This window comes from Archocentrus centrarchus, chromosome 1 (assembly GCF_007364275.1).
Source record: "Archocentrus centrarchus isolate MPI-CPG fArcCen1 chromosome 1, fArcCen1, whole genome shotgun sequence".
NCBI lineage: Eukaryota > Metazoa > Chordata > Actinopteri > Cichliformes > Cichlidae > Archocentrus > Archocentrus centrarchus.
Window position 1 is genome coordinate 21,082,031 of NC_044346.1, and position 14,742 is coordinate 21,096,772.

Sequence of the window (14,742 nt, forward strand, 5' to 3'; positions counted from 1 at the left end):
CTCATCCTGTAGCAGAACAGATCAGGATGAAAGTTTCAGCCACTCTTTCCAGTGCAAGACTTCCTCCATCCAACCTCACCATTCAGGAGAAGAAGGCCATCACAGCCCTAAGCAAGGATCAAAACATCACCATACTGCCAGCCGACAAGGGGAGGTGCACGGTTGTGCTGAATTCATCGGATTACCACAACAAAATTACTACACTCCTCAGTGACAACAATACTTATGAGGTCTTGAGACGTGATCCCACAAGCAACTACAAGAAAAAAGTTGTTTGCTGCCTGCAACAACTTGAAAAGGAAAAAGCCATTGACCGCCCCACTTACTACCGCCTGTACCCTGGAGAAGCCACTCCATGCATTTATGGACTCCCAAAGATCCACAAAGAAGGAGTCCCACTTCGACCCATTATCAGCAGTATAAACTCGGTCACCTACAACATTTCCAAACACCTCGCCACCATCTTATCACCGCTTGTTGGCATCACACCCCACCACATTGAAAACTCTACAGATTTTACTAACAAGGTCCAGAATCTTGTACTGGATCCAGATGAAACCATGGTGGCCTTTGATGTGGTTTCACTTTTCACTTGCATACCTACAACTGAGGCAGTGGAGACCGTCAGAAGACGACTACAGGAAGACGATTCCTTACTGAACAGAACCAGCTTCACCCCAGATCAGATTTGTGCACTTTTAGATCTCTGCCTTACCACAACATATTTTAAATACAATGATGGATTCTACAGACAGAAGCATGGATGTGCCATGGGCTCCCCAGTGTCTCCCATTGTAGCCAACCTTTACATGGAGGAAGTGGAAAGTAAAGCTCTTGGTTCTTTCAAAGGGATGGCACCTAGCCACTGGTACAGATATGTAGATGACACCTGGGTCAAAATCAAAACCCAAGAAGTAGAAGCCTTCACTCGTCACATTAACTCAGTGGATAAATACATACGTTTTACCAGGGAGGACACCAGAGATAACAAGTTACCATTCCTGGACTGTGCGGTGCTTATCGAGGAAGATGGAAGCCTCAACATTGAAGTTTACCGGAAGCCCACACACACAGACCAGTATCTCCTCTTTGACTCCCACCACCCTCTGGAACACAAACTTGGGGTGATCAGGACCCTACAACACCGTGCGGAAAGTGTTCCCTCTAAGGCAGAAGGGAAGCATAAGGAACACACACACATTAAGAAAGCCCTCAAAACATGTGGTTACCCCAACTGGGCCTTCATCAAATCAGCTAAGATGCACAGGAATGAAGGCCAAACACAAACTACAGAGAATGGGAAGGACAAGAGGAACAACATTGTCATCCCATATGTGGCAGGCTTGTCAGAGAAACTCAGAAGAATTTTCTCCAAGCATGACATCTCAGTATACTTCAAACCAAGTCACACCCTAAGACAAAAACTGGTTCATCCCAAGGACAAACCCGCCAAACACAAGATCAGCGATGTAGTGTATGCTGTTCAGTGCAGTGAAGAGTGCTCGGACCTCTACATTGGTGAAACCAAACAGCCTCTTCACAAACGAATGGCACAACATAGAAGAGCCACCTCGACAGGACAAGATTCAGCAGTACATCTGCATCTGAAGGAAAAAGGGCACTCTTTTGAGGATGCCAATGTTCACATTTTGGACAGGGAAAACAGATGGTTTGAAAGAGGAGTGAAAGAAGCCATCTATGTCCACTGTGAACAACCATCATTGAACAGAGGAGGTGGATTACGTCACCAACTTTCCCCCGCTTACAGTGCTGTCCTGAGCTCCCTTCCCAGACGTCTCAACCCCCATTCACACCTTTGTTCCAGTGACCTCAATAGGCCACAGGAAACAATGGAGCGGAGTCCTAAATTGGTTTCAACTGAAACCACTGATTAAATATGACCCACGCCCCCTTCACACCTGGGCACATGTGTTCAAGCACATGATCAATAGAGGGTCATAACCACCTCCAGGGGACTACGCCCACAGGGGTTTAAATACCTGGGTCTCTCCACCATTTGGTTGAGAACTGAAGAAGCCTTTCGGATGAGAGGTGAAACGTCTTCAAGAAACAAAAAGAAGTCCAGTCGCCTTTTTCAAGCTCCAGAAACTTAAAAGGACACATAATATTGTAACTTTCTCTCAACATTTCTCCTTTTTCCCCCTCCCACCCCTTAAGCCAACCCCACCTCATAAACACACACCCCCCCATTAAAGATGTGTGTAAATGTGAGTGTGTGAGATTGTCTTCCTCTCTCAGTCTCTTCATGGCTGGATTGAGGCTGCAGCCCTGCTCTTTGTGGCAGGGTCGAGCTCTGGCTCTGCTCCACTTGGTCTGTCTTCTCTCCCCAGCCACAGGTGCTCTTCCTTGGGATAACATAGTTGGCTTATCCCCTCTGGAGGTAAGGCAAAAGACATGACATGCTCAGTTATACCCTTATTTTGTAATGTGAATAGCACTTGTTCTGACGCAAAATGCAAGTAAGAGTCTTTTAAAATTGGGGAGGCAGGAGTGGGAGTGAGTTTGTTTTAGTTAATCTCTGTTTGTGTCACTCAGGCTAAGTGATCTTTAACTGATCGAGTTACATTAGGATGTGAATAAAATTTCAAAAGAGAAGAACCAGAGAGTAATTTTAAAAGAAAGCTTACAGGGACAGAGCGAATGAGCTACACCAATTTGCAAAATGGAGATCTGAACTGAGGAGGATTAGAGAGGAAGACCAGAAAGGTTCCCCAATTCAAACCAACTGTTGGACCGAGTGAACTATGGCATTTCCAGCAAAAGGGAGGGAGAGTAGGATTCATGAGTGAAAATGGGAGAAAAGTACAGCAATGTGATCCAGCAGAATCTGTGATTATACTGTTGAAAATAATACGGGTGATGCTGAAAGAGAGTAAGCAGAAAGTGTCTGAACATGCACAAAAGTGCAGTGTTGTGGCTTTGTGTGCATAAAAATGTGCCAATGTATGTGTTGGCAGCAGTTTGAGGTGGTGAAGGGGAATTTTTCTCGGACTTTCCTTCGCGTGGGCTACCATAAGATTGCAGAGATTCCTGCAGGAGCACGCAACATCAGCATCCAAGAGACCAAAAAGAGCCAAAATTATCTGGGTACACACACACACACCCAACCATACTGTATCTAACAGTGAAAGTTTTCCCAGAATGACAAGCATCAAACTAATAAACAATTATGGGGAATTTCCAGCTCTGCAGAGCCAACATGGCGTCTCCATCATCAATGGAAATTGGGTGATTGATAGACCTGGGATCTACACTGCTCTGGGAACACATCTGACATATCGAAGACCCAATGAGATCCGCTCTCGGAATGGAGAGTCCATCACTGCACCAGGGCCACTGACTGAGGACCTGCATGTTTATGTGAGATGCAAAATGAAACACACATCTGACAAAACTGCCCCTCAAAATTCAACATATGCATCATATGCGTAACATAGCATCATTATGAGACACAAGGTTTTAAAACTGCAAATATAGTCCCTTTATACTACTAACAAATAAAATTTAAAAGAGCAAATAAATATAACTTCCTTTGGGTCCTATTTAGATTTACAAAGACATGTGGTATAAAATACTACTCACCAGATACCATTCATCTTTCTTTCTTTTACTCTTTTCTTTTCACAGCTGATTTACCAACAACCATATCCTAGTGTACAATATGAATACAGCATACCTTTAATAAACCCATACCTACTTCCTGAGCCAGGCACACCTTCTGCTGCTCTGCCCCTGGGTGAGTAAACTCACTGACATGAATAAACACACAAAATGTATTTGAGTTACACGTTGTGGCCTCATTATCAGCATTGTGGTTTACCCTCAGGGAGTATAACATACAGCATGTGCCCCCTTTTGGCTTTTCCTTTCTTTGTATGTTTGGTTAAGCTCTCACTGCAGGGTGACACCATTTTGTATCATTTACAGCAAAACTGTCGAAAATTTAATTAGGATTCCGATAACATTTTGACACAGGCACACAAAGTTTCTTCTGGCAAAGAGCACTTTATCACACCCTGAGACTTGGGCCAGATTTGATTTCATTACCTAATATTTAACCTTCATTAAGGAAATAGCTTGATTTGCATCTGCAGGCACTGGCATGTGATTGCATAATTTTAAGGGATTAAACGTTGTCCCACCCAAATTACGCATTCTGTCAGTTATGTTCAATTATATAAATACATTTGCAGTAAACCATTTTATACAGAAAATAAAATAATGCATGTACCACTGCTTATCGTGAAATTGCAACTTTAAAATGCCACTGTCAATTAAACTTAACAAAGAGACAGGGAAAAAAAAATTTTCTCAAAAAGATGTAATAGCTTACATCCGTCCTTTGGTGTGTGACTCCAGCTGTTTCACCGGGACAGTCAAAGTGGGAGGGAAAAGTGGGACTGACTACTCAGGCCCCCAAGAGGTGGGAGGGGCCCTTACAAGCCTGGAATGAAAAGTTTGCTTTTTATTGCATTTTCTATTTCCAAGTCATTAGTGTAATAACTAAATTGCCTGAATAAAGTGGTTGGGTGACTGAACTTTGATTCCAAAAAAAATGCTTTCCGATGCCACTTTCACCCAAGGCAAAATGGTCCATCTCCCTATATTATTATTTGCAAGTGATCAGTTATGTCTTTTTCCAAGAAGGCAAAACTGGGGTATCAAAGAAAAAAAAATGGAGAAACACAGAAAGCAACTGAGGGCTGAAATTTGAGCAGAGCACTACTAACAAGTTTCCAGCCTCGTGAAGAGTATTCTTACCTTGGCCAGATTTTTGTGAAGGGTATTTTCTTGACCAGCCAAGAATTCTGCCACTCTTCCCTGTAGTGCTCTTCTGTGGTCTTTCAGTCCTTTTGGTGTTGTTGAGCTGGGCAGTGCATTCCTTCTACCTAAACTATAAAAAAAAAAAAAAAAACCCTGTAATTTAGCAATTTTTTCTACAAATTTTACAGAATTTTTCTGTAAAAATTATAGCATACATTCCTATTTTGAAATATGTGAAATATCAATAAAACCACAAAAAAGACAGTGAATTAACATGTCTAATGTAAAATAATGTGAAAAAAATTATCTGTGAATAAACTTTTTTTTTCATAGGAAATCCATTATTTTCCACACAAAAGGAAAAATACAGTCACAAGAGTAACATAATTTCACTAATATGTTGTATTTATTTTAAAGATAATACTGTTAAATTCTAGTTTATTGATGTAAATACATATCTGAAATCTGATGCATTGAGTGCATAATGACACAAAAAATGTCTGTAATTTCACATGCATTTGCTCATTAAATAACAGATATGTTGCGTTACCATTGAAGTTTTCACCAGAAAAACTGTGGGGAAAAAAATGTATAATTTTCTTGCACTTATCCATGGCAGCAGCCTGAACAGAGAAGCCCAGTCCTCTCTCTCCCCAGGCCAGCTGAAAGACCCAGTGTGTCCGGGTTCTGCCCCAGGGCTTGCTCCCGGTAGCACCTCACCCAGGAGGCACTCAGGAGCCATCCTAGTCAGATGCCCGAACCACCTCAACTGGCTCCTTTTGATGTGGAGGAGTAGAGCCCCCCTGTATAAAAATGTCTGTAATTCCCGAGCGGTTAATGCAATATTTTTGTTAAACCCCTTGAATTAAAACTGAATTTAAAGGGTTTATTCACATCTTGTTAAATTTAAAATCCATGGTGGTGGTGGTGGTGTACAGAGGCAAAATTATAAGGATTGCCTCATTGTATAATTATTTATGGACCTAACTGTGTGAAGTAAAGCTTCCTGATACTTGCTGGGTGGGCAAACCTAGTCAAGACTAAAAACAAGGACATTTCCTGTATGCATATTCTTAAATTTGATTTCAGTTGGTTTTGCACTATGGTTTTACCTTGTTTTCATCTTTTTCAACAGCTCAGTTTTTCTTGCACATGGAACCTCTCAAACTCTAACTTTTTTGTAACTGAGACAGTAGATCTATCCTACCTAGATGACGACAGCAAAGAAAGCATCATTAAGGAGGAACCGCATTACAACCAAGTTCCCTCTGAGCCTAGTATGAACTCTGACTCTCAGGCCACCTACATCTGGACAAAAACTGGGCACACTGAGTGCAGCACAACCTGTGGCACTGGTGAGAAAACACAAAATGCATTCATACTTCCCAAATCTTAATCTGGCAGCACGAGTTACGAGTATGTAGGCCTAGGGCTGCTGGGAATCACATGTTGTACAGAAAAGCATATAATAATAAGATGCTACAGAATCAAAGATGGCACACAAAAATCTAATAAAAAAATACAATTTATAACCCAAATATTCTCTTGAAATTCATAGCAAAACACATGGAGCTTCTACATTACTCTGAATAAGCACACATATTTCACTCTTTTGGATGTTTGTCTGTGCTTTTGCCAGGCAAGCGTCAGGTGGTCTGGGAATGTGTTAAGAAGGATTCCCAGACGGCTGTTCCTGCTGACTTTTGTCATCCTGCCATTGAAACAACAAACTGGGAAGAAGACTGCAACACTCAATCCTGTCCTGCATAGTGAGCAACACCCACAGACACCTGATGTCCTGTTCTGTTAGATGTGAAAATACAGACTGAGCAACACATAAACTACACATGATGTACACAGTATTACTTCCACATGGTGCTGTGACTCTCAGGGTGAACCCTGATCACTCGCGCACATTATAAGTCAGTCACATTCCGTCACACTAAATCTCTTTGGTGTGGCTTTATTTTTCCATGTCATGTGGTAAATACCACTCTACTATTGCCAAGATATAGCGGGTGTGAGGACATTAACTTTATGATAGGTTGTGGGTCTGTCAGATATTTTGCCGCAGTGTCAGTGATCCATGACAGCTGTCATCGGGAAATAGTGTGTTTTTACTGGGAATGCGGCAATAACAAAGGGTTATAAAACCAAGACATGAGTAGTAATAGAAGTAAAGATTTCTGAATTTGTGCAACACAAATTGGCCTACGGTGCAAGCCATTTCTATGATCTGCTTTTTGGGGAAACTAAAGGCTATATAGTGACCTTTAAGACCAGAGTGAAGTGGCCACACTTTGTAGCTGTGGTCAAAATGAAGACAGAATATAGACAGTTTGTTGAAGGTCTTTACTAAATCTATGTATCAGCATTAAAGCATATCACTTCTCTCTTGCCTTGTCTGACAGCTGGGATGTAGGGGAGTGGTCAGAGTGCAGCAGAAGGTGCGGACCTGGAACCCAGAATCGCCAGGTCATCTGCCGTCAAGTCACCCATGTTCATGCCAGTGGGACAGAAACTTCAGTTACTGTGACACCGGAGCTGTGCGGTTCATCTGATATGCCAGTGACCCAGTCTACATGCCAGCTGAAGATCTGCAGTCAATGGGAGATAAGATCAGAGTGGAGCCCTGTGAGAAAACATATATTTCATAAATACTCATAAGCAGCTGTAGTATTATAACTGTAATTTTTATCAGCTGTGGACGAAGTTTTAGATATTTAAGTATTCCAGCCAAGCCTCCATTACTGCTAAGCACCAATCAGTAATGAAGGCCCTTCAACACAATACAAAACAGTTAAATTACATAAAGAGGAAGGAGACCTGAGGATGTAACAGAGTACTAACACAATGTACAAATGTTCATTTACAAGGAGAAATCCTGCATTCTACAGAAGTACTACAAGCAAAATATGCTTCAAATATCAAAAGCACAATTGCTCACTCTATTTTTCATATTATACCAGAGCACCCTTCAGATTGCACTACATTAACGTGCTTCAAATGTTATTTTTTTTATTTCAAGAATTAAAAAAAATTTAAGTGCAACTGCAGCATATGTAAAGGTGATTTTTGTTACCATCTAAGAACCCTTCTGTTCTTTAAGGATTTCAGGCAACTCCTCCTTTACAGATCACTTCAACTTCTGAGATACTTTCAGGGTGTCCTGCGCGCACACAGCATGTTTACAATCTACTCACAGATTTTCAGTGATGTTATGGTCAGTGGACCTTGATGGAAAAGCTTCAGTTTGTGTTTAATGAAGTAGTTCATGGTGGATTCTGATGTGTGCTTTGTATCAGTTTCCAGTTGCACAAGCCAGCCAATTATCACTTCACTGACTGCAAGACATTTGTGTTGTAGTCCAATTTGTGCAATGGTTCTTTTTCCACTGGCTGTTACACAGCCCTAAAGCACAATACTTCCAGCCCAGTATAACTAGAGTCGTGACTACATAACTAGAGTCATAGGCATACAGGAAGACAAACATGCATAATTTTAGATAGCTGCAGGAAAGAATGGATGCATGTCACTGAATAAAAAAAACACAATAAATTTCACAAGAGGGAAAAATAGAACCCTCCTCTCACCACCCGCCTCATCTCTCATCTTCTTCTCCAGTGTTCAGTGCCATGTGGAGTCGGCCAACGCACCAGGGAGGTGATGTGTGTGAGCAACCAGGGCGATGTGGATGACGATGAGGAGTGTAACATGAACTTAAAACCAGACACTATACAAAACTGTGACATGGGACTTTGTGCACGCAGCTGGTTCATCTCTCTCTGGAGCCAGCGGGTAACATTGCAACTGTTGATGTGTGTGTGTGTGTAAGATGGTGTGTTTGAGGAGATTGTGACATACATAGGGCATGAAAATAAAATAATATTAAAACCTTAAAGTTGGACCAAATAAAAGGAAATGTGTGTGTGTGTGATACTCCTTAGTGCTCTGCAGAGTGTGGTAGAGGCAATCGAACCAGATCTGTAGTATGCCTGATGGATCATGTGACAAATCTCCCTTTGGATAGCTGTGAAGGGGAACGCCCACCAGAAGTGACATCGTGTGATTCGGGCCCATGTCGAAATCAGCTGGAATGGTATACAGGACCTTGGGGTCAGGTAATTCAGCACGCACACACACACACACCAATGCGAACTATTAAAACAACATCCATTTGAAGCCTCACTTGTGTGTTGGTAATTTAAGTGTTCTGCAGAGTGCGGGAATGGCACACAGACCCGAAGTGTGGCTTGCATTTTCAACAGTGATGGTCAAATGGAAGTTGTGGACCAGTTAAAATGTTCCAGTCTTTCTAAGCCAATCACAGCGCAGCCCTGCAGACTGAAGCCATGTGGTGTCCAGTGGTATGTTACGGAGTGGAGTGCGGTAAGTGTACTCAAGATCTGAATCAGTTCAATCAAAATACAAAAATAATTAAATAAAATTCTTATTGCTAATGGCCCTGCAGATAATTATAGCTGATGCACTCAATATATCAGTTTCACTGTTAAGATGAAGAATACATTTTCAAAAACAATGTATTTATAAGACACAGACCAAACTAACTACAATTTTATTGAGAATTCTTCCTCATTTAAAAGTGCAAGCTCTGTCAGTTATCCCAAGAACATGGTTTGTTTAGAGAACATGATTTTCTCTTTACTTTTATTGTGACAGGGCAAGAGCAGACCACTAAGATTGACTTTTCAGTGTCTCAAAACATAAAACTGATGTGATCAGATACCACTAATGGTATCTGTTTAAAAATATGAACTGATTTGTGACAGAGTGGTTAGTTTGTGTGCAATCTGTCATCTCTGCTTTCGCATTTATCTTCCTATGACCTTAGTGTTCACGGTCCTGCAACACTGGCTTCCGTGTGCGTGAGGTGCGTTGTCTCGCTGACAACATTGTCCCAAGCGACCGCTGTGATCCCAACTTAATCCCAGAGAATCAAGAAGAATGCAACAAACAACCCTGTCTAGCTGAAACCGGTAAGTGTGCTGAGCAATATTGTATCACAGCAGTTCAGTTCTACTGCAGGGTCAATATCAGATCTGCTGTATCACAGAAAGGTCAGAGGGCGAAGATGTTAACCAGGAGGGACTCACGGTTTATAGAGGAAGGGGAAGGAAAGATCATAGTTTTTTTAGACTTACATAAGTACAAAACTACCATAAAGAGATCAGTAAGTGTCAAGAAATTTTATTTTTCTATTAAAATCCTCTGATGTTGATTGTTCTGGTGTAATCACATGATTGTGAAAAATGAGCTTTATCTGCATGAGTTCAAACTCTGGCAAATCCTTCCTCAAACTCACATCTGAATACACTTAGTTTAATTTAATATGACTATGAGTTAATCTATGTTGACACAGTTAAGTGCTTTTTATGTGCCCAAAACATTTTCATATAATTAATTACACATTTTCCAGTTTTAAGCCAACTTTTTTTTTCTGATTGGCTACCACTTGCAAGCAGAAGGTTTGAACAGCACTGGGTGGGGTTGCTCACAGTCAGCGCTATGTCCCTGAGATAGTCATATTATCTTCTTCTTCTTAAGGATAGCTGTGTTCAGTGCATCATAAAAGGATAGAAAAACCTGTCTGAAACCCATGTTTATAGGCTGTTTGAGGCCTGAGTTTTTGTACATACATTGATGTCATTATTTGAAAAATTGGGCCATATTTAGAAAATTGAGAAGCACTGCTCTAAAGGCTTATCTGACAGGTGCTCTTCAGGGGGGCAGATGATACTGAGGCAGTCTTTTGGTAAGATCTGTCAGTTCTCTGATAATGTTTCATATATGTAGTTTTTTTTCTTCCCAGCTGTTTGCAATTAATGTAAAAACTGAAGTTTTTTTTTTTTTTTTTTTTTTTAGCAATTGTGATTTAAAAACAAATGAAAAGCAAACAAACAAAAAACTAAACAGACCAATGCATTTCAACTGTAAGTCTTCATCAGGGCTAGTCAGAATGAAATACCAGCCCTGGGTGGCAATTAGGGCTGCAACTATCGAATATTTTAGCAATGGAGTATTTTATCGATTATTCCATCAATTAATTGAGTAATCGGATAAGAAATACTTTCAGGTTAACAGGTCATCTGCATATTTTAACTTCCATAGGTCAACACTAGATTTTTCCCTGTGTGAAACAAACAGCAGTGGGTGGAGTAGCTACAAAGGTCTCTTTTCTTCATGTTAACACTTGCTAATCAGGTGGTTGATGAAGGGCTCCTCCAGCTGTTTCCCAGTTACAGCAGCAAACTTCCCTCCACCTGAGTTCACCGTCTTGATACTGGCTTCCATGTGTGCAGGCAGACTGAACTAAAGCAACTGTTACTGTTATGTCATCAGTATTTTTGTTGAAAAACTGGGGGTGCATGCTTTTATTATTGTAATGCTTTGTATCCACACCGACCTCCTAAATATACACTGCTCAAAAAAATAAAGGGAACACTCAAATAACACATCCTAGATCTGAATGAATGAAATATTCTCATTGAATGCCATCCCACACCATTACTGACCCACTGCCAAACCGGTCATACTGAAGGATGTTGCAGGCAGCAAATTGCTCTCGACGGCATCTCCAGACTCTGTCATGTCTGTCACATGTGCTCAGGGTGAACCTGCTTTCATCTGTGAAGAGCACAGGGTGCCAGTGGCGAATCTGGCAATCCTGGTGTTTGCTGGCAAATGCCAAGCATCCTGCACGGTGTTGGGCTGTGAGTACAACCCTCATCTGTGGACGTCGGGCCCTCATACCATCCTCATGGAGTCGGTTTCTAACCGTTTGTGCAGACACATGCACATTTGTGGCCTGCTGGAGGTCATTTTGCAGGGCTCTGGCAGTGCTCCTTCCTGCTCCTCCTTGCACAAAGGCGGAGGTAGCTGTCCTGCTGCTGGGTTGTTGCCCTCCTACGGCCTCCTCCACGTCTCCTGGTAGCGCCTCCAGCCTCTGGAGACTACGCTGACAGTCACAGCAAACCTTCTTGCCACAGCTCGCATTGATGTGCCATCCTGGATGAGCTGCACTACCTGAGCCACTTGTGTGGGTTGTAGAGTCCGTCTCATGCTACCACGAGTGTGAAAGCACCACCAACATTCAAAAGTGACCAAAACATCAGCCAGAAAGCATAGGTACTGAGAAGTGGTCTGTGGTCTCCACCTGCAGAACCACTCCTTTATTGAGTGTGTCTTGCTAATTGCCAATAATTTCCATCTGTTGTCTATTCCATTTGCACAACAGCATGTGAAATTGATTGTCAGTCAGTGTTGCTTCCTAAATGGACAGTTTGATTTCACAGAAGTTTGATTTATTTGGAGTTATATTGTGTTGTTTAAGTGTTCCCTTTATTTTTTTTTGAGCAGTGTACTAAAAAATAAAACAATTAGCCACAGTGGTGCTAACTAGCATGTTATGCTAGCGCTATTAGCATTTCACTCACTGGAGTTTTCACTGACAAAGTACAAATCAATCAAGACATGAATGCAGCTCACTCACGTCAGGAGACTCCTCCAAAACAATACTCGGAACACCAAGCTCTCTCTCTGTCTTATGTGTGCTCTGATCGGCCAGTGCGTGATTAAAGCGGGAAATGAGAAGAAACCAGCAACACTGTAACGGTGTGTGTGGGATGTATACGCACCCTGTAGGTGAGAATAAGAACTGCATGAGGGTCCCACTACAACTCTAAACTCGGTTGAGCAGGAAAAATCTGGGGATTACACTATTAGCGTAACTAATGGACGTTACGCAGGCTTAAGTTTTCACTTACATAAAACATTATCAGAGAAATGGCAGAAAATTCACCTTACCTCAGTCCTGGAGGCTTAGCAGTCTCTAAAATTACAACCCAGAATGTTTCTCATTTTTTCTAGACTGCTTACTTAAGACTGTTACTCTTACTTGAGTTTGAGGCTGTTACTGACTTAATGTGGCCCATATAATTTGGATTCTGTTGGCATTTCTTAGGAACTGACTTACTGAATGTTGGAATTTGTATCACCACCTCTACCAAGGCATGTTAACCAGTTTACCAATTCACTAGTTGCTCCAAGCAGATGTGTAATAAATAAATAACAACAGATGGAGGATAAAATTGTTTATTTTTTTCCCCTCTTTTCTTTTACAGATCCATTATGCAGTGACAAGTATCATAACTGCATGGTGGTGGTTCAAGCCAGACTCTGTATTTACTCATACTACAGAAGTGTCTGCTGCGCGTCCTGCTCTCGTGCCCAGAAAACACAAACCAACTCATTTCAAAACAATTATGTACGCAGGTGATGCTTCAGGGAAACTCAAGAAACAGACAGCTCTGCGATGATGCCGTCAACTTATTGACGCATGCTTTAATATGGGAATGCCTGAAACCTTTTTTAACCGACATGACAACATGCACACAAACTCACGTGCGCTTTCACTGGAAGTTCACAATGTCTAAATCTGCATTCCTAGTGTAACTTTAAGGTGAGCTGGTCACATTCAGATTGGTCACATTTTTCTGGATTATTAAAGAGGTTACATAAATATTAAATTGCTCACTGTTTACATGTTACTTAGTGTCTCAATCCTTTATTGATTGAAAAATAGTCTGATGACTGGCTCCGGTGACAATTATCTGCGCTGTTTCAAATGCATTAAATCCATACTGGTTGCTCCTGGTTTGGTCTGTGGCTGGATGGCATCATCAGAGTTCAGTGGTCTCAATAAATAAGTAGTCAGCTGTGACATGATCAGGTGTGAAATGAAGAGCCAGCATGAAAGGACAGGCCAGGCCACCATTACTCATTTTTCAAAATTTCTGTGACAAAAGTTGGAACCACTGACAACTGTTGCCACTGAAAGATCTAAAGCAAGAAATGAATCTATGACTGGAAGATTCTGTTCACCATGATTTTCTTTCCACTAAAATTTCCTCAACTTCTGTTAGTGATACTACATAATAACCGGTTCCAAAATGCCATTGCAGTGAACTAGATAAGATACAGCTTACTAGTGCTAATAATTGCTTTTATTATTTTTTTTTTTATATTAACTGGCCGTCTTCATCCAGCAGCCTATACAGACAGGGGATCATAATGGTGACACTACCAATGCAAAAGGTTTTGCAGTTGTACTTTATTTTTTGCTGCATGTGGCTCAGTGAGTAGCATAATCAGTTATCTCTCTACTCATGTCATACTGTTCTGACATGGCAGTGTGAAGGCATCTAAATGGATTTGGGTATGACATGCTTAGTTATGAAGCAGGTGATTCCAAAGACTAATACTGAAAACATTTAAATTGCATGTCCAGGTAACTTTGCAAGACTGCAATCGGTCTAAAAGATGAGAAAGATGGGAATTGACCTTTCAATAATGATCTTCAAAAAGCACAAATACCGGACTATGGAACAGCATAGTCAAAGCACAGATCTGGCCCCACTGATATGCTGTAGCTGACGAATGCCAATGGCCTACTTAATTTTTCATAGATTATTATATCTTTTCTGTGAAAAAGAATACAATAACAGGTGAGTTAATTTCACATAATAAATTAATACCAAAGCAAATGTTCTTTAAATCATTAAAGAAGCCCAATAAAAAGCCACAGAATACTTTCACAACCATATGCTGTATGTAATCTCCTGTTTCTATCCAGTTTTATTGTTGTAGCAACTATAAGTAAACTTTGTTCAGTAACAAAGTGCCTTCCCTGTGTTCTGTATGAGTTTCATTACAAAATAAAATGTACAAAAATAACCACACACTAACAAATTGTCAAAAATCTGAGAATGCCAGGTAATAAGCTAACCTCCAGCTAAAAAAATAACACTGCAAAAAAAAGCCCTGTGTGTATGGTACACTTAAATTAAACTAAGCTTTAGTACTGATGCATGATGATGTGGAAGATAAGTGAGGTGGATAAAACTTATTTTTAAATGTAGAATTATGCCTCATTTTTTA

At 41.0% G+C, this 14,742-nt stretch overlaps 2 protein-coding genes across 4 annotated transcripts in view; one reads left to right on the top strand and one right to left on the bottom strand.

The window, feature by feature from the left end:
- Window positions 1-4,914, bottom strand: part of melk (maternal embryonic leucine zipper kinase) — a 23,551-nt gene extending 18,637 nt beyond the window's left edge. Inside the window, exons 1-3 of one of the 3 annotated variants that reach the window (XM_030734853.1) lie at window positions 4,783-4,914; window positions 4,355-4,465; window positions 3,719-3,770 (exon numbers count right to left, since the gene is read on the bottom strand). The gene's annotated coding sequence lies outside the window, so the exon portion shown is untranslated. Of the gene's footprint in view, window positions 1-3,714; window positions 3,771-4,354; window positions 4,466-4,782 lie in introns of all 3 variants that reach the window. The other 2 variants (XM_030734848.1, XM_030734862.1) reach the window with 2 other exon arrangements.
- The window catches only part of LOC115777876 (thrombospondin type-1 domain-containing protein 4-like), an 18,428-nt gene extending 5,138 nt beyond the window's left edge, over window positions 1-13,290 (top strand). The window contains exons 2-13 of the mRNA XM_030725926.1: window positions 2,260-2,401; window positions 2,979-3,108; window positions 3,206-3,381; window positions 3,649-3,757; window positions 5,979-6,140; window positions 6,425-6,554; window positions 7,197-7,419; window positions 8,410-8,583; window positions 8,733-8,906; window positions 8,995-9,174; window positions 9,638-9,782; window positions 12,927-13,290. Coding sequence (XP_030581786.1) covers window positions 2,260-2,401; window positions 2,979-3,108; window positions 3,206-3,381; window positions 3,649-3,757; window positions 5,979-6,140; window positions 6,425-6,554; window positions 7,197-7,419; window positions 8,410-8,583; window positions 8,733-8,906; window positions 8,995-9,174; window positions 9,638-9,782; window positions 12,927-13,081 — 1,900 coding nt within the window. The 3' untranslated portion in view covers window positions 13,082-13,290. The remainder of the gene's footprint in view (window positions 1-2,259; window positions 2,402-2,978; window positions 3,109-3,205; window positions 3,382-3,648; window positions 3,758-5,978; window positions 6,141-6,424; window positions 6,555-7,196; window positions 7,420-8,409; window positions 8,584-8,732; window positions 8,907-8,994; window positions 9,175-9,637; window positions 9,783-12,926) is intronic.
- The last annotated feature ends 1,452 nt before the right edge of the window (window positions 13,291-14,742 follow it).